General features: G+C 35.0%; 1 protein-coding gene across 1 annotated transcript; it reads left to right on the forward strand.

The window, feature by feature from the left end:
* Positions 1-740: 740 nt before the first annotated feature.
* On the forward strand, positions 741-24,242 carry LOC131074499 (probable UDP-arabinose 4-epimerase 2). The gene is made up of 10 exons (XM_058011129.2): positions 741-1,124; positions 4,009-4,133; positions 11,426-11,539; positions 11,721-11,828; positions 11,918-12,009; positions 12,134-12,275; positions 12,435-12,529; positions 12,728-12,857; positions 23,364-23,508; positions 23,633-24,242. Exons 1-10 carry the CDS (start codon positions 1,064-1,066, stop codon positions 23,872-23,874), a joined length of 1,254 nt encoding a protein of 417 aa, XP_057867112.1. The 5' UTR covers positions 741-1,063; the 3' UTR covers positions 23,875-24,242.
* Positions 24,243-24,693: the final 451 nt, after the last annotated feature.

The raw sequence follows: 24,693 nt of genomic DNA on the forward strand, positions 1-24,693 counted from the left end.
CCCTATATCTAACTTCCATCTAAAATTTCAATAAAAGTCAATGGACCTTTGGTTTGCTAGTGAAGTTGAATGATTCAAAATTAACATAAATACAAGTTCCCCACATCATAAGAAATTAAATTAGAATCATGTTTTAAACGACTTTGTCAAAATAAATACCCCTTATATAAATATCTAAAAAAATTAAAGAAAATAAAATCATTTATTGTCATGTGCCTTGCACAATTTACTATTCTATTCTTTCTAATTCTGAGCTGATCTTTTCAATAATGGCCTACTTTTTCTTAAATATTGAATCAAAAGACTCAAAAAGTAAAATAATATAAAATAAACAATCATTAAACTCTAATTAAGCCAAAACAACATTAACGTACAAAAAATATCTTTAAAGAAAGAAGAATGATGCACAGCAAACCGTTAGATCATACAGTTTTAAAGCCGCCCTGGAATGGAGGATCTGGACAGTGCCTTCCCAAATTATACGCGTCAATTTACAGTAAATATACATAATTAACATATTTAACACATATTTCAAGATACCAAACCCGTTTCATTTCATTCCACGTCACAGCACGTTACGGGCATCTGTGAATTGTCAACGGAAGAAGCAAGAAAATTGAAAACCATGGCCGGAATCTGACGTCACAGCTGCCTAATTCCACCCATAAAAATGGACGGCAAGATCTGCTTAAGCTCAAAGCAGGCATAATTAGCTGTTCATGTCTCCGAAAGTCAATATAAACTTGCGAGTCAGATAAGGTGGGCTGCCGGCTGTGTGACTGTCTGTGCCGGTGATCATGGATCTTCTCTCTCCCTCCATTTCTTAAATTAAAAATAAATACTAATTCATTCTTCTCTCACGACTAATTCCTGCCCACCTGTTTCTTCCTTTCCTCCATTCACGCTTCTTGCACGGCTTTACGACGTTAACTCAAAATTGCACCATAAGGGAGGACATCGAGCTTATTAATGAGCTCGGAGGGGAAGATTTTGGCAGATATTTCTGTTAATTGATTCAATTTTTGGGAATTGAAGGGTTTGGGGTGTTGGAGGAGGAATTGTGATGTTCGCCTTCGGTCGACGGAGGAGCCCGCCTCGAGCCCCCAGATCACCGGGCTTGATTGGTGAATTTTCTCTCACGAACTGTTTGTTTACTTGCTTGGTGATGTGGGTTACTGTTAGCTTTTGTGTTTTCAGCCTTTTCTGTAAGTAAATTCGGTTTTCTGGTTTTGCTTTTGGAAAGAACTTTGAAGTGCTTGTGAAAATTTGGGCGGTTTTCGTCTAATGCAATTTGCTAAGTTATGACTTTGATGAGTACAGGAGTTTGTCAGCTTTTTACTGGGAAGATGACATATGCAGTGGTTTCAGTGGTGTAGGACACTCTTTTTCTCTATAAAACGTGTCAGTTAAATTATGATACAGTTATATTAGTGGTGCAGAATGGTAGGGTATTCTGATTTGACACTGGTAAATTCTGAGATAAGTGAAACATTATTGTTAGCAGTAAGTGGAGTTTTCTCTGTTCATCCTACCAGGGATTTATACATTTTTGCTTAAGTAGAGCAATACTTTCCATGGGAATTCTTTATTTCTAACTAGTTCAGCCATAACCGAGGACGGAAATTCATCTACATCATTCCCTAAGCAGAAACGGTTATTAAAGGGAGATCTCCATTGATTAAGGCATAAATATATTAGACTTTACAAAGGAAAGGGTTTAGACTTCATTACAGAGGATGGCAACGGGAAAGCCACGAATCCATATCTCTGTGTCGGTGTCTGACAACTCTTTGAAAATGAGATCCAAAAGCGAAAACATGGACTATCTCTTGCACCTGCCAAGATTCCCATCATACTGGAAGTTATATTACATCATTAGTCAAATCTTATAATAATTTTTACATTATGGTCTCCCATTCCCATCATACTGGAAGTTATATTACATCATTAGTCAAATCTTATATTAATTTTTACATTATGGTCTCCCATAGTTATGCTAGTGCAAAGTACGAATAATTGTCAGGTCATTGTATCGACTGTTATGGAGTTTAGATAGACGACGCGTTTTTTTCTTCCTTGAGGGCTTTTCAGTGAAGATATTGATATTATATGCAATTATGTTTCACAGACATGCAACAATCCTCTCAGTGGCCCATGCACTTAAGTTCTACACTATACCCTGCAGCTTGTAGCCACGAGTTGTCTTTACTTTGAATCAATATTACTAGATTACTTCTTTCACCTGTGTTTAAATGACTCTGAGAGGATATTCTTCTTAATTTCAGAGCCATTCTGTTCAATTGATCAATAAATGTTGTTTTTATGCATTTTGTAATAGGTTGAGAAAATAAATAAAATGTTCTTTTAATGATCACCGGCTTCAATCAAAGCCAAGCAGCTAGAGAAGCGCTCATAATCAAGCTTTCAAAGAAGTTAGCAGCCCTGGCCTTCCTTTTAGCTAGCTTGGTCTGCTAATAACGTTTCATTTTTCTTCTCTTGCTTCCTACATCCTGATAATGGATCATGGAGTTTGATCCAAAGTGTTGATGAGAGAGCTCATGCAGTCGAATCGAGAAACATTTCTTACAAGTCTCATGGACGGGGGAAATTTTATGTCTACAATTAATACCCTTCATGGCAGGGAATTATGGCACAAAGCCAAACATCTAGAGAAGCTCAGAATCAAGCTTTTCCTAGCAGACCTGGCCTTCCTTTTAGCTAGCTTGTTCTGCTAATAACCACTCATTTCTTTTTTTGTCCTTTTTATATCTTGATGATGGATTATGGAGTTTGATCTGAAGCATTGATGAAAAGCGTCACACAGTCAAATTCAGAAACATTTCATGCTAATACTAGCTTCCTCTTTCTCAATTCCTTTGCCTCATTTGGTCAGAAGTTGTATCTTAATCAAAGATGTCACTTACTCCAACAAAAAACACATTAATCTTATGAAGGCTGGATTTTGATCAAGATTCTCTGAACTCTTCTTACCCATTGTCTCATTTTTGTCACCTGTGTTCTGATGATTCTCTTTTGCAAGAACTCATGATTTAACTTTGAAAGATATTATCATGGTCAAAACATTTTCATCGACAAAAAGTTATAACAGCTCTTTCCATACAATTATTAGTTGCATTTTAAAATTAAAATATTGGGTTTGTAATTGGTACAGGTCTATAAGGACAGACATTGTTCGTTGATATTTTCCAACTATTGAGCAAAGTTTTATTTGTTGATCAACCTTCTGCTTGATCATGTATTTCGACAAGTTCAATTTTTTGAGAGACAACTTTAATTTATACTGTTTTTTGCTTTTTTGGCCTTCCAATTTCTGTGGAATGCATTTCATAAGTAGTTTTGGGCTTAGGTAAATCTTGTTCATATGGATGTTTCCATATAAATGATTATACAACAGGAATCAAGACTTAGTGAAATTGTTTTATTCTCATGTTAGATGTAATTTGCCTTTCTTGCTTGCAATAGGTGTTTTCTACTGCCTACATGGTTGTTCTTGTAGCCTATAAGTGTTTGTATCATACTCAAAAGTCAAAATTTTCCATTTGATTTTATCCATTGGTTTGTTATAAGTTTATGTTACCAAAAAATATGCTTACGCTTTTAGTTAAATCAGTTTTCAAAATTATTCCGCACTATTGTTTTCCTTCTTTACTCCCTTTGTAGCCATACGATAAAATTGTTTTCCTTCTTTCTTGTTGTGGCCTATAGCATCTTTTCTCAAATTAAAAAATTTCACACAACTAGGGTAGATGAAAAAAAGATTGGCATTGATATGCAAAATGTATTAAGATTCTAGTTGGATCAATTAAAGCATTGACTTTTTAACCTATAACTTACAAACTGTCAAATCTTTTATGGCTAAACAAAACTAATGGCTGATAGGCATGGTGCAATGTGGTTTGCATGATATGTTTTCCGGTTAATGTTATCCATTTCTTGTCAGATACTTTGTGCCTTTGTATAGTAAATCTGATCTTATGTTATTTACAGGAATGGATCAGATTGAATCAAGGCGAAGGCCTCATTTACTTGCTAAAGTTCTATTGGCTAGTTTTCTCACCATTCTCTGTATAGTCATTCTGAGACACTCATCTGGTTCTGATGGCTCAAACGTGGTAAGTTTTGTCTAACATTACTCCTAGCAAAACATTTTTTAGATCAATTCAACTAACTTCTTTCTAATAACACTTAACAAAAATATTTTGGTGTTCCTGAAAACATTGATTTATGATTATTTTGTAATGTCCCTTTTATAAGTTTTTCTTAATTTATTTAAGTATAATAAACTTTAGCTTGATAAATGTTGAATAATTAATAATAAGTATGAATTTAACTTTGGAAATGCAATTTAATAATTTATTAAACAATTTATATTTAGTGCTTAGAATATATTTTAGAAATGAAGAACTTAACCTATTACTTCTGCTGTAAATCGTCCTCTGATATACAATGATTTATCTTCAGTATAAATGCCAAATGTCTCCCTAGTCTGCTTAAGTTTAGGGTTTCCAACCAGTAACTCAGTTATTGGAATTAAGGGATTTTGTCCTTAATATCAGGCTTAAGAGGGGTTTCATCCTCAGACTTTTAGAAACTTGGTTCATATTCCTAAGGGAAAATAAGAATATAAAATATCTTCATATCTTCATGCCGCCTTCTTGAATTATCCGTCTTATATAACCCCTTCTCTTCAATAGTCATAACTCTTCATATATACCTTTTGGTATATATTTTGAGGACAATGTCACTTTAAGTATGATTGCATTTCGAAAATACAAACATTGGAGAACATTTCCCATTGTAGCAGTTTGCAAGATATCAGGCAAAGGAAAAAAAGCATATCAAATCTTCCAAGATCATGGACATTAAGAAGAAAGAAATTGCATGATATCAGTAAATGCAGAGTTTCCTTTAAATCTGAATAAATAATTTTAGAGCAGAGTCATTATAGTCACCCTAGTATAAATATATCTGGTTTTTGGATTTCAATATTATGCCATGCATAATATTAACATACAAGAAAGCTAGAGATATTGATGATCCCCAACTAAAATGGAATGTTTGCAAAACCAGGGCCAAATCTTTTATGTTAAGAAAATGAATTAGTGAGACAACATGGTTGGAAGAATAGATGGCTGATCTTCATAGCAAAGTAACATGTTTGAGAGGAATGGCTGATGTTGATTAGATTGTGTATATGCATGGAGGAAAAATTGTGTTCACCAGTGTTCTTATGGCAAAAGTGTCTGCATGGAATGCTATAATAGAAGGCTATCTGCCAAGTATGTGATTAGCTTCATCAGTTTATTACATTTAAGCATAATATTGGGAGACAGGCTTAAAGGAAAATTGAGAGCATAAATTTTTTCTTCTCTATTTCCTGTTTTCTGAAAACAGCAAAATAAGTTACAAAAACATGTCATCTTGTGGGTAAATTTCTGATGAATTATGTCATCTGAAATCCACATGAATTCTGAAAAGCTAAAAAAGCAGAGTCAGATTCTTGAGCCCTGGATTCTCTTAACAGACAGTTTCTTTGCACAAAGTTTCAGAAGCACAAGTGGAAGTAGCTTTGTGCTCAGCATCATCTTCCTGCCAAGGAATATAGTTTAATTCCTAACCAGTCACAGGAGGGAAGAGTTAATGTTCTGAGATAAGCAGGGTAGAACACTTCTTAAAGGAGGTTTAGGTCACTTGTTTGTTTCATCATGCTCAACTCAAGACTTAGATGGAACAACCCTGGCATCAGTTTTTTCTCTTATTTTTTATTACTACTCTGTTTTTCCCGTTAGACCTTCTCAAAAGGGTCTATTTCCAAGCCAAATATTGGAAATATCTTCATCATCCAATTTTGGTTTAATGAATGTCCCATTTAAAAGTATAATCTGGGTTCATGTCTGCCAAATGGGGTTTTCATATATATTATAAAGAAAATAACAATTTCCCAACATGTGAAGGTCACACCATTGCAAAGGCATCGGAGCAAGCCATTTGGGTGGAGATTCTTACGATCCCATAGCTTTATATATTTAAAATTTTAATGAATATTTGAATCAGAGGAAACATGATATAATGGTGTCTATTTTCTTTTTTATGTGTGATTGTAATAATTATCTCAGGGCGATAGAGGAAATAAGATTGTATCTAATCGAATATCTAGTAATATCACATGATCAAGCAGCCGAATCCCTTGATAGGTGCGTCTAAAGCACTCATTTACAGAAGATAGTGATTACCTTATATAATTCAAACAAATATTGACAAACAGGAAGCATTTGTAATAGACCTTTGTAAGGCAAATGTCTCAGATGGTAAGCATAAACCCCAGTTACTGCTGAGGCATAGGTGAATAAAGTTATAATCAGTATATTTAATCAGGTATCAAAACTTAAACATTAAAGAATCACTTCAATATTTTTTAATTTTATATTCTGTTTTTTATCATAACATTCTCAAAAGCTATTAATGCCTCAACCACCTACTGTCTTGAATTTTGCGTGCAATACATTTCTTCCTTTCAAAGTCTAGTTGAGTAGGATATAAGCTTCAGTTATGTTTCAATGGATGTGGTAGAATACGTTAAAGTGTAATTTGTTTCCAATTTCTGACATTCTTATCTCCTGATGTAGTAACTGATTAAATCCTTGCTGCATTTATCTCTCGCCCAAGAAATATGATCAATTCTTTGCCTGGATATTCTAATGCATGATTCAACAATACTGATTTTTCTTTTACTTATGTGTTGTATTCAAGTTCTATTCTATTGGAACAACAATGTAAGGATGTAAATTGATGCATCCTACAGCTCCATGGCTGTCATCTACAGCATACATTCATACACAATCTCAAACATGCTCACATTCATTGCATATCTTATTTTATATTCCAACTGTGTTACCATCTGCATGTGGCTTACCTCAAGTTTCAGAATAACACATTGCAACAAAAGTAAGTTGGCTCACAAACTATTTGTGAGAATGGTTTTGATTCTTAGCTGCTGTTGTGAACAAGTGCTATGCGTGTATTTATCCAAACATCTCTTGTTTATGCTCTTTTAAGTGCTTGAGATAGTACAGTAATTGCAGGAAATGAAAGTAATCAAGAGAAATGATAACAATTAAACAAAAATAGGAATGAGAGAGACACAAGGAATTGCTCTTGAGAAATACAATATAGGAAAGCTCTAGAAGAGTTGAGCGATACTTTCTCATTTCCATTATATTAGTTACAAATTATTAAGTTTGTTGCTTCCTTGCAATACTTCCTCATTTCCATTATATTAATTGCAAATTTACAAGCTTGTTGCCTCCTCGAGGTCTTCAACATACTAAGGATTACTTGTTTCTTCAAACATTTTTAGCTGCTCTTATCCGTCCTAGCTGTCCACAATACTTCTTTAGACCACTCTTGGTGATCTTGTTTTACGTCCATTGCCTATTCCATATCACCTGGAGGACATATTTATGGAAAAGAATCAACACAAGAGTTAACAGGAGATCCCAATTGACAAGGAATTGAAGAGGCTCGTTTTCTGTCATCACTCTTATGCATTTGAAACAGGAGAAACCACTTCTTACATTAATGCAAAACTGCCTCCTGTGTAGTGAACTGTTGTGATAAATTTTTGGCCAAATCACTTGAAACATTAGAAATGACCATGACACATTTGAATACACCAATGAAAGAAAGACAACTCTCACTTGCTGTACTGGGCAGCTTTGTTTTTCTGACAAATGTTCACTGCTTTTTGTTTTTTTTCCCCTCTCACATCTGTTCTGCCTCAGAATCTGCATTTGTCTTGCCCAATTATGTCTTATGAGGTGTAAAAGTTGCCTAAATCCTTCGTTAGATGATTAGATATATAAACTATGAACTAAGAAGTACAATCGATTAAGTCAACCATCTGAAGTTGAACAGTTCTTTCACGATCCACTTCAGATCACATGTCCTCAATCCAGAGCTTTGGCATTCCATAAAAGCACCATGATTAAAAGAAAAGGGTTTTCCATTTATCTTTTCAAATGGGAGAGCTTTAATTCACAGTTTCTCATGGAGTAACAATGTTTGCTTTCTTGGAGTCTAGTGTTCCAACTTTAATTTTGCAAAACCATATTGGTTATCAAGTTTGTGACTTTTTCAAATCTTTACCAATTGACTCTCTTGCTCTCTTGGGTGCCCTGTGCTTATCTATTGGATTGCTTTTTGCCCCATGGTTCTTTGGCCTTTGCTCTTGCACTCATTCAGTGCCTTGCTTTTGCCCTTCACTTCTCCTTTCAGCTCTTTTACTTCAGCACACATGCTTTTATAGGTTAGGTTGATGCTCTCTAGATGCTTGCTACAACATCTTTTAAAGTCTCTATTAGTAGTCAATTTAACTTACCTAACTTTTGATTCCCATCCTCCGAGTGCTGTGACATCTTCTTGAGGTTTCTAATCTTATTTGGATTTGGTGAAATTTCTTCAAGCTCTTGAAGCTTTTACACCATTTAATCTCAATTCAGCCAGGGTATTCCAATATATGATTCACCAACACAGATTTTCTTGTCCTTACATACTCCAAATTGATGCTTTCTATAGCTCTATGGTTTCCATCTTGCTGTACCCAATATTAAACTTGATTGCGATACATGAATCTCCTTTGTTAGCAAACCATCATTTGTGTGTCAGAATTGTGTCGTAGCATATTGAGTTGCCAAAGTATATGTGAAGTCTTTTGATACGTGGAAAAGTTTTGGCCTTTGTGAGGGGTTGGTCATGCCTTTTGACTTTACCAATGCACTTGTAAAATTCATTTACATCATAGATGATATTTTAGGTCCCGTCTTGGCAAATTTGTAGCAATTTAGCTAGGTGACTTCATGATATAGAGCAAGGATTGGGATGTTTTCATGGTCCATGTGCATGAAATGTTGAATATTGTTTGTCTACACCAGCTCCAATTTAAAGATGAAATAGTCCTTTGGGAAAGCTTTATGCATTCACTCATGCTTTCTTGTTGATAAGCATGGCACACTTGTGGATCTGGTTTAAGTTAAGGTCTTCATGAGTGTCCCACCGAATACAACCTCTTAGATTTGAAGAATTTTGGGGAGGTGTCAATTCCCATAGTAAGTTCTTTCATGAGCACTTCTATGGTACCCAACTCCTCCATGATTTCATCAATTCACTCATAAGAAAACTCTTGCTTTGAGCCCTGAAACTGCCTTGAGCATTCGGCTGTTTAAAAGATGTTCTTTGCACTACTGTGCATTCTCTTTTTGATTTGAAACAACCATTTGAGATTGAGACCGAGGCTTCTGAAAATGCCAGATCACAATATTAATTACGGAGGACATACAATGTCATATCATTCTAAGTTCTTGTTATAGGTCAAACTCAATGATAGCACATGTAACCAAGAAGTCTGTGCTTTAGTCTAAGCACTAGACAATGTTGCTATTACTTTTTGATAAGAAGGTAATTTGTGCATCAACTTTGTTGGTGTTGGAAATAAGCCACACCCGGACCAATGATGGACTGGTCCAAGACTGGCCAGTAGCTCAGTGGTAGAGCACTCCAGCAGCGTATGGAAGGTCCTAGGTTCAAGTCCTAGCTGGTCCATGTCTCAACATGGTATCAGAGCGAGGTCTAGGCTAGGAGCCCCAAGCACACGAGAGGTGTGGCTTAAGGGGGGGTGTTGGTGTTGGAAATAAGCCACACCTGGACCGATGATGGACTGGTCCAAGAGGGGCCAGTAGCTCAGTGGTAGAGCACTCCAGCAGCGTATGGAAGGTCCTAGGTTCGAGTCCTAGCTGGTCCATGTCTCAGCAAACTTTTAATCCAAGATTCAAGAACATTAACATTTGAAGTGGGTCCCATTTGGTGGTCATTATGTATTCTATGTTGCTCTGCTTCTCAAGCTTTTAGCATCCTGGATGTTCAATATGTATTTTATGATTAATGGAAAGATCTTTACACCAGAGATCCTCACATTGGTCTGGTCATCTATGATTTTTCGCAGTCCAAAGTGATCAATCAAACACCTTTTGACTTCAATTTAAGAGATAGATTGTTATACAAGATTTCAGATTTACGTTCCCATTGGCCATTCTTTTGAGCTTGTACTCAAGGATGTTCTATCATCCTCATATGGTGGACACTTTGGTGTATAGAAGGCTTTGCAAAACTTGTGGAATTACAATAATTGCTCTTCTATGTATGAGGATTTCTTTCAAGGTGCTTGCTTTGTTGTTAGTGTAAGCCTTCTGATCATTGCTACTACCTTCGTGACTATAGGAATCAATTTCCAGAAATTTGGTCTTCCTTTAATTCAGTATCAGCATGACTCCAGTTGTTTTGATGTGCCAGTTGTTTTATGCCTTGCATCAATTTAGTTGATGCTCCACAAGTTGCTGACTTGTTCTTCAGAAATGTTTGGAGCACTTTTGAGATACAAGTTACTATTGTTTTTTATTGCAGCTCTTGCTTCATGAAAATTCTTTTGGAAACGGTTGTGAAAGTTTCTTTGTCACCAATTGTGCTTCCCCACTTGCCATCATCGACTTGCTGATGGTTAGATTGACTGATTTAGGTTCCATGATTCAATTTACATCTTAATTGAAACTCTTTGTATCTATCATCACCAGGACAAGCAGCTGTATAAATGTTTACATATCCCTCAGTATCGTCATAACTGGGCTACTAATGTCTCTCAGCAAGGTTTTCTCCTTTTGAAGTTAGTTTGTGCTGCCAGCTGTTGGCATTTTGGGATTTCAATTGCTCCTTGGCTCCAGCTACATCCCGCCAACAGAAGGAGCATGATAAAATTTCTTCCTTTGTGTATAGTATTGGCTCAGCTTCACCTAGAAAACTAAGATATCCTTCGACTGGCTCAGATCAAATTTAAGGCACTCTATGTTGCCCTTTGCCATCAAGTGCCTCATTCTTTCCCAATAGAGGACCATGTTTAGCTTCACTTGAATAATTTGAGGTTTTAGAATGAAACAAATTCTATGCACAAAGTAACATACCAAACAGTTTGTCATTATTTTGTTGTTAGATTGGGGGTTAATGTTTTGAAGGATTTAGAACCTTACACATCAGCACCTGGTTAATGTATCATTATTTGTAATCCTTGTACCAGGGAAACTCTATTCCTACTAACTTCTCTAGCACATTTTCTATCTTGCCTATGTAAACCTAAAAGTTTTAGTTGTAGAAATATAAATGGAATTCGTTGGATTTGAGTCATGATAAGCAACAAAACATCATGAAAATTTGATCCTTATTTATCGCTGATTTAGGTGACATGATTTTAGTGTTTGTGATTTTGCTCAATAAGTGGGAAATAGTTGTTTAAAAATTTTTGTTCAAGGAATCTATTTTATCTTCTATTTTTTTAACTAATGCTATTAATTCCTTGTTCCAGTTCTCCAGGCATGAGACAGGAGTTACTCATGTCTTGGTAACAGGTGGTGCGGGTTATATTGGGTCGCATGCTGCTGCTAGACTTCTAAGGGATTCACATAGAGTAACTATTGTGGTATGATTAGTTATTAATGTGATTTCTGAGCTGAAACTGTTTAATAATGTCTACTTTTATAGTGTGTAATGTAGTATTCAGTACGGTTTAATTAGTTTAATTTGACAAATCTCTTAGGTACTAAGTTCAGTAAGAATTCATTTGTCAATTTGTGATGGTGTATTTGGTTGGAATATAACAGGATAACCTTTCACGGGGGAATCTAGGGGCCATAAAGGTTCTCCAAAAGCAATTCCCTGGACCAGGAAGACTGCAGTTTATTTATGCCGATCTGGGTGATAGTGGAGCTGTATCCTTTTCGAATACTTGCTTGGATATTTTTTATACTCTATGTTAATGCTTGAGCTTTCAATCATTATCTTCTTAACTACAATACAGGTAAACAAGATATTTGCAGAAAATGCATTTGATGCAGTGATGCATTTCGCTGCTGTTGCATATGTCGGTGAGAGCACAATGGATCCTCTCCGGTATTCATTTCTTCTCCTATGTTTGTTTTATTTTGGATCACAGAGCATATGTTCATATGTAAATTTAATAATAGAATTATTTGCTCTAATGTAAAATTTATAATTTAAGAATTTGGTTTTGTAGTTACTATCACAATATTACATCAAATACATTGATAGTACTAGAGGCGATGGCTACACATGGTGTGAAGAAATTGATATATTCAAGCACATGTGCAACTTATGGAGAGCCTTCTAAAATGCCCATTACTGAGGAAACTCCTCAGGTATTTACTAGATTATTCCTCTAGTGGGCCCTTTTTACCACAAACAATTACTCTTTTTGAGAATGATATATATAGCTAAATAAAGGTACAAGAGCTCTAATTGTAGAATTTTGTTTACTTTGGTCAAAACTTATCTTTTTGTCGTGAACTTGTGGGTAGGTTCCTATTAATCCATATGGGAAGGCTAAGAAAATGGCAGAGGACATTATCCAGGACTATTCGAGGAAATCGGAAATTGGTGTGATGATACTAAGGTCTCTTTGCTCTAACAACCTTCAGCTACTTTTGTATTGAATGATTTACTTATATCACATCTAGGTAGATTCTCTAATGATTTACTTATATGAATGTTTTGGTCCAAGTCATGTTACTGCTTGAATTTTCCTTTTCACTGCAGTGTAAAATTGTACTAAGGATTCCCTTCCATATCATTGACAAATTTTCAACTACAGGTATTTCAATGTAATTGGATCAGATCCAGAGGGCAGGCTTGGTGAAGCACCAAGACCAGAGCTTCGAGAGCATGGACGAATCTCTGGTGCATGCTTTGATGCTGCAAGTGGAGTAATTCCTGGATTAAAGGTATCATTTAAAGAACACTAATATAATGGATTAGTTGGGTGAATGCCAAATTTTTTTGGCAATAGCTCCTTTTTGAAAAGGTTCACCAAATATATCCTTCTATACTTTTGTCATGTTCAACTTTGAGGCATTTTTTTATTAAGAAAATTGAATTAGCATAATTAACTTTATTGAAAAAGCTTTAATTGTGCATATTATTGAAGCCATAAGGCCTTTTGGTTAGTTTGAATCATTTTAGGGTATTCTCCAATTCAAGCTAAGATTTAGGATGATTGGGTGGTACCATTAGGTTGAGAATTGGACTCAGCAAGCTTGTTTTTGATTTGGTTTTGGACTGAGAAAAAACTTTGCCAAAAAACAATAAAAACCAGCAAAATCCAAAATTAGTAAAAATGGTGATATTTAAGGAAAATGGTTATTATATTGAATTTCATATTGAATCAACTTTGAATATACACAACAACTAATCAGTTAGTTCCATCATACATGTATACACCTAAATTATTGAATTGGGTATATCTATGTGGGTATCGTATGCTAGCATGGTAGATTGTTTGGTGGGCTAGGTACATGTCAGGTACATCAATACAAAAATGTATAAAAGTCGTAAGTATATACATATTTGCAATTAAAAAACAAGAATTGAATTCAGAATACCGCATATCATGCATATGCTAAACAAAACCACCATAAATATCACAAATTAAAAATGCAATCTATTAATTGGTCAAAAACTTGAATGCCATGATTGATATTCATTGTTCATTATAAACAAAAATGCCATGATAGATATTCATTGTTCAGTATAAAGATAATACAATTTGTAATCAGCATCAAATGGATCATCACAAAGACTAACATTAACATCATTGACAATAGATGATGCAAGTAGATTAGAAGAACCACATGCAATCTCACTAAAATTGGGATTAAAAGTATGTGGGGTGTCCGACTCCACAAAATCTACATCCCCATCTTTTTGCCCCCTTATAGGCATTTTGTCTATGAGTAAGAAGACAGTTAGGAATGCACATGAACTAGCTTCTTGGCCTGATGAAGGAGAATGCACTCCAAATCTCTGCTTAGATGAAGAGGAACTAGCAACCCATTGAGATAAAGTGAGAGTTACAATTAGAAAATTGTAAACCAAATTTCAAATTTGAAACTATTAATTTATTATTTTAAAATGAAAAAAAAACTCAAATTTAGAGTACAATAAAAAGTAAGAATTTTACTTGCATTGCAAGAGTGGGCGTGTGGTAATGTATGGCCATTGAGGTACCACCAAGCGTGAGTATTCTTCCTATAGTTGTCATAGACAACCAGAACACTTTGAACATTGGAGGCTACAAACTCAACAAACTCGTTCTACCTAAATCTTCTATTTCAAGATCGAGGAAGAGTTTAATAAGTGCTTTTCACTACCCTTCATTTACTTCTGCATCTGTATGTTAGCACCCTTTACAACATAACAAGAATCTCATTGTTGTAAAAATTGGGAGTTAGTGCAAAGGCAATAAGATGTAGTGGGGTTGTCATTATCTTCCACTAAACACAAATTGTTTGGACCTCTTTGAAGATAGCATTATGAGGATCTTACTCTTTTTTATACACGATGGATTTCATCTTTTCAATCATTGAGTTGATGCCATTGTATACCTTTTTCAAACATGTTCCATCCTTGTCAATAAAGTAGATCATCTCAAGATATGCTCTATGAAACTAAAAAGATGTTCCATATAGTTGCGCCGAGTATCATTTGCTTTACGTTTGTTGCCCTCTCACTACTAAATTGCCTCCATAGGGAGCAACTTTGGTTAATGACCATGCTAGAAAGTGGCTCCTACACCATTAAGTCATCGCAAGATGATTGTGTTGGATATGAATTGGGTCCCAACACACTATCCAAAAATAAAAACAAAAGGAAAGCATACTTAATAAAAAAAATAAATTAGTAATTCTAAAGTAAAATTTAAAATTTAAAAATGGCAAAGTTTCAATTATCTTCGACAAATCCATTTGCAAGAATGATCTAAATATGGTTTGCAACATGTGATGGTTTGTGATGAATATTTGGATCTCATCAACCTAAACAAAGCCAGAGGTTGAGCAAGTGGACAACACAAGGTATTTAAAATATGTGAAAACGGTGTCTCAACCAACACACTAGCCAATTTATAATTGTTTGCATTGTCCATTATGATTTGGACAACATTTTGAGGTCCCTCTTCTTGAATGCATTGTATAAGGATGTCAATGATATTTTGTGCATCATTCATCGACCCCTCACAGTATATGACCCTACAAAAAACCATTCCCCTTGTAGGGGATATTGCAATCACACTGATCAATGACCAATTTCTCTCATTCTTCCACCCATCGTAAACAACAAATATCCCTATTTGTTTCTTGGAATTCTTTATGGGAGTTGATGAAGTGTATTTATTTTTAACCTCCTTTGCTAGTAAGGTGTTCTGCACCTCCCTCGTAACCTGCACCCATGTATCCTTCTGGAGCCCCATTTACTGTTTTGAATATATCTTGCCATTATGGTTATTGAAAATATTGAAGGATAAATCGTTTGCTTAGAGGCATCTTGCAACAGTTTGATTTGTAATATCTCTAGTGCTATTTTAAAATGGATCTCAAGTGTCCACTTGTTCTCTTCATAATAGTGGTCTCTTCTTCACTCTTGTCAAAAAATGCATGGCTCTTTAGTATAACATTAGTGAATATGCTATCAAATGGATAAGCCGTTCGTGATTTCCTACTCAAAGGATGCTTTGCTCTATAGGAAACTCTTGCATCTAGTTCCACCTGCTCTCTAATATATTCTGGAATCTGCTATTTGAAGATGTGGCACAAGTGCACCATTATTTCTTATACAAGCTTTCATTTCCACAATGGTGAGTTTGGGTTTATTTTGAAGGTAGGTTAGTCAATGGAGCTAGTACTGGCTGCCATTGTGCTCTCTACAGCAAGTTTTGAAAACAAGGGACCAAATCCCTTGTATGAGCACACACATTAATGTGAATAGTCCAAATCCGTGACCCAATAGCCTAGCAAGGGCTCAAAGCCTGTAAGTACACTAAGTCATTGTTATGAATGCCAACAACATAATCGTGAAGATTCAAACCTGTGAGGACAATGGATTAGTGAGGACACAATGCTTGCGATCACAATAGTCCAATGAGAGTTTGAACCTTGGTGGCTACAACAACATTGCCATGATTTAACCATCACATTATGCCATAGCGGCTTAAAAATAAGTATATTTATAATATTGCATACAGGTTTCTAAATTTATAAATACTATTAATATGTAGTGTATAGGTTTTGAAACTTATAATATACAATATACAATATATTAATAATATAAGGTTACAGATATATTAATAATTTTAACATTTTTTGTTGATAGGTGATAAATTTTAACATTGTTTTTTGAGTAAATTGTAAAATTTTAAAATGATTTCAAAACTATACTATACTGAAATGAAAATTTATAAACTGTATTGAAATATACAACTTTTTAATTTAATAACAAAAATGTTTTTAAATTTTCATTTTGCTAATATTTTTTTTTTTAATTTTACAATTTATTCAAAAAATCAAAACAATTTTTTTTTTTGAAAATACTAAAATGAAAATTGTTGCTCAAATGACAAAACATTATTATATTCTTTGAAGTTTTGAACCATAATCACTTTCAAGAAGTTTATTCATGAATGAGTCTTACCTAGTGACCAACTATTAGTTGAGGGTGGAGGATTGTGCAACAAGAAACAATAGCAGCAGCCTAAGTCACAGGATACGGCGATTTTCATGGATGAGGTTCGAATTTAATCGAATTTCAAACTTCTATAAAAGAAATTGAATTTAATCGATTTTCCTCTATAAAGCACTGCCATCCGCCTATAAACACAACTCAGCTGGTCGTGGGTATTCTTTGTATATGCTTTGTATCTATTGGGTCATGGGTGTCTGCAAATGCTGGGTCGCCCTCAGATTTTCTCCAACAAGGGTCGCTATTCTGATAATTTATTAGAAGTATACATATATTTAAAAATAAACAAAATTATAGAAGGGGAATTTTATCCGATTTTTTTTTCAAATTTTCCCTTGTTGAATTTCATCCGAATTTCATGGCTGTCGAATTCGAACCTTGTGACTTAGGCAGCAGCACATTTTTTCTATTTGTTGGTTAGGTTTTTTTTGCTTTTGTAGGTATGTCACACACAAGCACTTGAAAATGAGCAACATTTTATGCTTTTTGGGAAGATTATATGTTGGCTAGGGGTTTTCTGAAACGAAAATGTTAAAAAAACCAGGAAAATAATGCGAGACTCTGGAATTGCATCACAGTTCACTTAAAATTGCCTTGTTAGCATCAAATTTGCCTAGATCAGCAAGTGGAGAGGAAAAATGTTTAGACTATTCAAATGTGGACCTTGGTCGATTTTGTAGGGATTTTGGGTGGCACCCAATCATTGTATGAATTGTACCTAGAGTCAGTGAAGGAATAGGCTGTTTTGGCAACATATGAATATACTAAAAAGTAAGTAAATAATGTAGTATTGACAATTGAACTCGAAACTTGAAAGTTGATATGAATGAATAATTGCTTTGATAGTTATACTTTTTTCTTTTGCACTCAAAAAGCAGATTTATGAATCCATGTTGATTAATTAGTAAAGAACATGAAAAGATCAAACCAAGGTTGAGAGCTAGATGCTTTTAGTCACAACTGATTTGTAGAAGGGGTAGCAGTGAGATCATACTCAATTTCTGTGTCTATAGCTGTATGAACTCGCACCTCCCTTATAATTAGAAGCTTCACCTCATGATCAATTTGATCGACCCATGCATCATGCTTTGTAGATATTAGGCCATCATTCATGGTAGTCCACTTAAATGTAGGACCTTTTTTTTGAGCTCAATTTGGCTGAATTCTTAATCTATTGCTATAATCTTCTTGTAGTGGAAGTGTAGGTTGTCATGCACAAATATGAGGTCATTCATGCTTTTTGAATTGACAACCAATTGTGTTCTTCTGAGTGTAAGTGTTCAAACATACTCCAGTTGCACTCACAACCTGAAGCATTGCATGGTTGACTCAATAATTGGTTAACAATCCAAAGATTGTGTCCCTTAGTGCAAAATTTTTCTTGCCATTATTTGTTCTAAAAATATTAAGATGTTTTAATATTTACAAGTAACAAAAAATCAATATTTAACAGCAAAAAAGGAAATGATTAAAATCATTGATTGAAAGGATGCAAAATTTATTTGGCCTAGACTTTGTTTGTCATGTCCCCTCCCTAATCATTATATGTATAAAACTTAAATAAAATAATTATTACTAATTAATATATTATTTATTAATGAAAGATTAATTGAAATTATTAAGTACTTGTTTGTTTATTAATATTATTATTTAATATTCATTAATGATAATATTCTGAAGATAAATATTCATGACTAAACCATGACCACAGTGGCACTAATTTGGAAGAAGTCGATGTCTACTAAGTAGGACTGATTCTATAAACAAGCTACGTAATTATCAGAGTCAGTAATCAAAGAAAATTTAGGGATTATGTTTTCTAAATAATCAATTCTGGAATAACGATCATATTATGAGGCCCATACCAGAACAGTGACACCCCCATGCGACTTATGCAGCAATTTGTTTAAATTTATTGTCAGCGATTCATGGTCAAAGACTACAACAAGTAATCCTTAGTGGCAAATATGACATTATCGATATCATGATGCGGATTCAATGTCTGCAGTGATATACTTACCAATCAGCAACAAACAATCATAATCGCTACAAGTAAATGTTGCGGCGATCAGCAAGTAAGTAGATTACATATCATGTTATAAAGAATGATTAAATCATTATTAAGTCTTAGTCGATCAACTCAACTAAGCAAATTCCAATATCGCCGCCAAAGAGAGGTCTAAGATCAACGTCTAACAAATTATTGAGTAGTTAACCATAAGGAGTGCGAAGAAGAGTTTTATATTAAGGGTGCGATGCAATGTAGAGTCACCACTCGTCCAATCTCAGCATTGATATTAAATGGCATCAATAATCATTTGAAGGGGGGCATATGTTTGGGGGAAATAGGAAGAAAAAGGAATGCCACGACAGGAAAGGAGAAACACAAGAGGGAGTTCGATTGCCTTGGGAAGGCATTCACACAGGCATGAGAGGTAACTCCCTACCCGTAAGACAGCAGGTATGAACCACTACACTGTAGGTTCACAGTATAAAGATAAATATTGGGTTATATATATAAATATTGATATGACAATAGATATTAATATAATAATTATAATTAATATCTTTTGGAAATTGATAATTCATATAACTAGTAATTAATTAATATGTAAATGATTTATACATGAATCTGAACAAGACTAATTATCAAGTAAGGTAAATTAGCAAGTACTTGATAGACTAAAGAAACATAGAATATCACAGATTTGTTTCATGTTAAGATAGACTTGATTCTTAATCAATCTAGTTTAAGGCATAAGTATATGGAAATAGATTAATTGTGGTTAAAGGAAGCCTAACCTAGTAGGGGACATTACATTGTTCTTGTGGACTTGCAAATTCCTTGAGAAAAGAGATCTCCTTGTACTTGTTTGTAGATCTCAATCTCGGACTTGAACTTTGTCCCAAACTACAAATGTGGCTACATAAATTCAGTGAAGGTCTTCAGAACCTTCATTGAGAAAGCTAGATTGAGAAAGTAAGCACAAGTATAAGTGGCCTATGAAGTTTTATCTAGCACAGGTCAATGATATCTCGAACAAGTCCATACTTTATCTCCACGCTGCCATAGAAAAGTCAAATTTATTCTTTATCTTGGTCCGTATCCCTCATATATCTAATGCTGAACTTAACTCCTACTACTTGTTTATAAAAAATTACTTCAAAGAAGCTTTTCTTGTATCAAAGATTACAAGGCAATGAATTATATTGTAAAATGGGTTACACTAAGTTAGACCAGTGCCTTTGTTATCTATGAACTCTCCTATTGAAGAAAGTACCCTGGCATGGCTCTAATGTTGTGCTCACACTCCCCAACTAGCTTGGTGCACTCCATTTTGGCAATATCCTCGAGCATTAAGTGAATGCAATACGTTAGGGAGTCCAAAACATTGTGGAGTCACCATTAGTATTCTACTTTCAGCAGCATAATTTGCTGCAGTGTTGGTGATTGCTCGCACCACATTTTTCTTACCCACCTCTACTCAAAACTTTTTCTGAAATACCACAGTTACCCACAAATAATCGGCATTTCGCCTCTGGAAGAATAAATCAAGAAATTAGTCAGTGGCTTACTTTTTGCTTCAGTCTATCAAATGGACATGAAAGTGCAGCCCTTCTACCTCCAAATAGCTTACTGCTCATTAATGATTGACTGAACATCTGCCACCTTCTTTGTCAATATCGACTCACTCAGGTCATTAATATAAGGGCCTTTTAACTTTTGACCAACTACAACAATATCATCTACTAATGCATGTCAATGTGGGGGTTTCAAACACACAAAAAACATATTTTAGGACTGAAAATAAAATAAAATTTTGCAATTAAAATAAATAACAGAACTCTGAAAGCAAAAAATGCCACATTGAAGCAAATGGCACAAAAATACCAGAATCAATTCACTCATCACTCTCCTCACCAACAGTCGTTTATAATTGTTCAGTCTGTGCTTTCCAACAACATGGCCTTTTGAAAACCTGTTTACCTAATAAAAAACAATGTGAACTGACACCAGTACCAAACGCTTTGTTTACAAGACATGACCTTCTCTCTTCTCCTTTTCACCCCTTCTGTAGAAAACTGGAAGGTTCCTGGGAGGTGCAAGTGACACCGACACCCCTTTTTTTTGTTAAAATTAAAATTGGGGACACTTTGGCATTCTAGGGACATCAGGGTGTCCCCACATGCTGCACCTTCTAAACAACAAAAAAGGTGGATGGTTTCCCATGTGCTGCTTGTGACTGAAATTAAGCTTTCACAGGCAGGGTACAGTGGAGAGTTAGGAATCTAGGTAGCCTTCCTGATTCAGTGAAGCTACGTTTATAGCACACAGTTACCAGAATTTGTCACATTTGATTCCAGTCTGTTTGCACAGGAACTGGAATGAATTGTTTCTCAGACAAATTCCTGTTGAATCAAAATGCATTCACAAACAAATGATAAACATCAACTCGTAGGCATCTATTTTACTTGCAGGAATGTAGAGAGGAAAGCCTTGCTAGTTAGAAGCAAGGAATAAAACTGACTTGCATAAATGAAAGTTGGGGATAAGTTGAATGGAAACTGGATGGCAAACTTGTGGTCGTCTAAGGTTTATTTTTGAATGCCAGCTAAGAGCCTTGTTTAGATGAAGGTTAATTCAACATTAAACTACTGAAGACTGGGAGGATGCCCACAAGAAGAGATTCTTATCCTGTGCTTTTAGTAGGAAATACTTTCAACCATTCAAACTTAATTTTTTATGGCTGAATGATGTTATCAAATATTATCATACTGAACACACTTACACTAAGCACATTAAATTCATTGACATTATAATCAAATTTGTTTCAAACTGACATTGACCCAGATACCCTACATGATCACCTTCGCTCAGTTGTAGAGAATTTTCAAGAGTAATATACTTTGTATGGGTGCATGTTTTATATTTTTTGTTTAGGTATTTTAATAATTTAAAAAAAAAATTCAACTTCTTTTAGCTTTTTTGAGTTGGTTAGGCTGTTTGTTTTAAAAAAATTAAAATGTAAATTCTGGTATATTATTTTAATAGCTTCCCTAAAATCTTGGAAACCTTGTTCCCCCATCCCCAAAACTTGGAGAAACTCTAGTTTTCAATGATGGTTGGGAACTAGAAGCACTACATGGCACAAAGCACTGCCTCAAACTATGAGCTTTAGGCCCAATGATGCTAGAACTTGTTCTGATATTTGTAGGAGTGGAAGGGACAGGTATTTGTTGGTTTTACCTTTACCCTTTGCCCCATCCTTTCCTAAAGTTTCTCCAACTGAGCCATCACCTCCTTGGCAACCTCCGATTGATTTTGTATAATGACATGGCACATCCAAGTATGCAAACAACGTACTATTTGAGGCTATTAATATGTTCTAGAAACTCTGCACTACAATACTTGCAAAATATTTGCCTTCTCTTCTCCCCTTGATTCCCATCCTTCTAGGCAGAGTCTTTTCTATGTGGCAGTGATAAAACCTAGAGTCTTTTCTATGTGGCAGTGATAAAACCTATCATTTTATCTTCTTTAGATTTTGAATTTGGAATCTATGAAGAATGAGGGAGGCAAAGCATGAGAGAAAGAAAGAGGGAAGGGTTTGTTCCATTTAGCATTTACGTTAACTTGATGCTTGACATTGAAAGTAAAAATATGTGCAACATAAATCCAACTCTCTACATCAGCTCCTGTTTTGCACAGAACATTCAATCCAACTACATCCAGCTATTGTACAAGAAAGATCAACTCCTTTAAAGAGAGAATGAAAAACTAAGATCAAGCAAGGAGAATATGGATGCATTGGGCATGTCAAAAAAGGGTTGAAATGCTCATGGGGCCTTTTTCAAATGTCTTAGTAACCTTTTTATGTTTATGTTTTTGTTTTTTTAAAAAGGAAACTTCTCTTTCTTGCCTTTAAAACACAGATTTGCAAGTTTTGATCTGAAATTTGGAGGATTCTGAATTGAGGCCAGAGTCTCACCCACCCTGTCTTGTACCTGGTCTTGTGAGTCTGCTCAGGTCCTTGGCAATTCTCACAACACTTTTTAAAACTTTGCTCTCTATTTATTTAACTTAATACAACGGAAACTGTACGAGGGTAGACAGATAATTGCATTTTGTATAGGATGCCAATGTGTCATTCAAAATTCCACTGTGCCACTTCAGGTGTCAAATCTTAACCTGCAATATTTCTGGTTTAGTGGGTTAAGCCAATACAGCTAGTCCAGGTTAGCATCTCCAGTGTTGAGTTTCTTGAACATTATTAATTTCATATGAGATGCTATAATTCTTGAATACTGTCGTTACAAAAATATCAAGTCCCATTAGTTGGGCTTGAGCCTAAAGCTGTAAATCACCTTGGGAGGCAGCAATGCTTGCATGCATTATGTTACTGTTGTAAATAACATGGTGGAGGCAAGTACATTCCACGGTACCAATGAAATTTGGAGTTGTTTTGGGGATAAATAAAAAATTCAAGGACATATGTATGGATTTGGAGATCTCAAATGACATCTGGAATCTACTTTCTTTAGTTCACACTCCAATTTTTATTTTTATGTTTAGTTTTGTGATGTTTGCCAGACCAGTCATTCAATGCCAATTTCAGATCTGCAAACTATTATTTTCTTGAGTTTCACTATTAATGTAGAAATCACTGTCATGAATGTAATCTGATTGTGATGGTTTCTCTATTCTGGCATTATTGCAGGTTAGAGGAACAGATTATAGCACCCCTGATGGTACCTGTATTAGAGATTACATTGATGTGACTGATTTGGTGGATGCACATGTTAAAGCATTGGCTAATGCTCGTCATAGTGAAGTACACATATATAATGTTGGCACTGGCAAAGGTATGTAAGATGCGAGGTTAAATATGGTTCTTTATTGTTTCTCTTGTCAGATTTAGTCACCAGCATGATTGAGACTTTTTGTGGATATGCTCATGCGTGATTCACATTATTTTCATGTCAACAGGAAGGTCAGTCAAGGAATTTGTAGAAGCTTGTAAGGCTGCAACAGGAGTCAATATTACAGTAGAGTATCTTGATCGGCGGCCTGGAGATTATGCAGAAGTGTATAGTGATCCCTCCAAAATTTATCAAGAGTTGAATTGGACTGCAAAATATACGGATCTCAAGAAAAGCCTTAGTATAGCCTGGGATTGGCGGAAAAAGCACCCTGATGGATATGGTTTTTCATCTAGGGCCATAATTTGATTTTATTAAGTTATACAGAGAGTTGAGTATTGATCTGTTGCAGTTCATTGGTAAGAGATGCCCTTGGTTATCCGTCGATTCTGGGATATGCCAAACTTGATTTGAATGTACAGTATATCAGGAAGTGAAAATGGGCATTTTTAGGAAATAAGTGGGCTACAGGAGTATTTATTGAGCTTATTCTTTTCATCCAGCCCAGATGCTTGGTGAAGATCTATTCCATTTATTAGTATTCTAGGTTGGAGGTGTGCATTTTACAAAGAGATGCAGATCCTATAGATTTTGTATGTTTATGGAAAACTAGACAAGCAAATATTTTGCTTCGAATCACATTGTAAACTTAATGAAGATTTAGGAGTTAAGAGTCTTCTGAAAAGTGTTATTTTTGGTAAGGGAAGCATTCATTAAATTTTAGAAATAAAAACCTTGGGCAATGCATGATGATGTTAAATTGGAATGATATTATGATCTCGAAACCCAGGAGTAGTCAAAACAAACCTCGGAATGTGATAACTATTCCCTGTTAACATGGCCAATTTTTTTTGAAGATGATAAAAAACGACTAATGAACTAATGGGTTTAAGAATGGTTTTACAATTGGGTGGTCTATATACTGTTATAGAACATGACTAACCTTTTAGGAAATTATAAATTATTAGTACTGTTGGCCTTTCTTGTAGATTGTTTTGAAAATGGCTGAAAAGGAATAGGCTGCAACCATGCAACGAGAATAAAATAATCACTAGCACAAATATTGGCGATTGACACAGCAATCAGTAGTACCTCTTTCTTAAAAGTTGGCCCAAAGGGCATGGAACA

Source organism: Cryptomeria japonica, chromosome 9, assembly GCF_030272615.1.
Source record: "Cryptomeria japonica chromosome 9, Sugi_1.0, whole genome shotgun sequence".
NCBI lineage: Eukaryota > Viridiplantae > Streptophyta > Pinopsida > Cupressales > Cupressaceae > Cryptomeria > Cryptomeria japonica.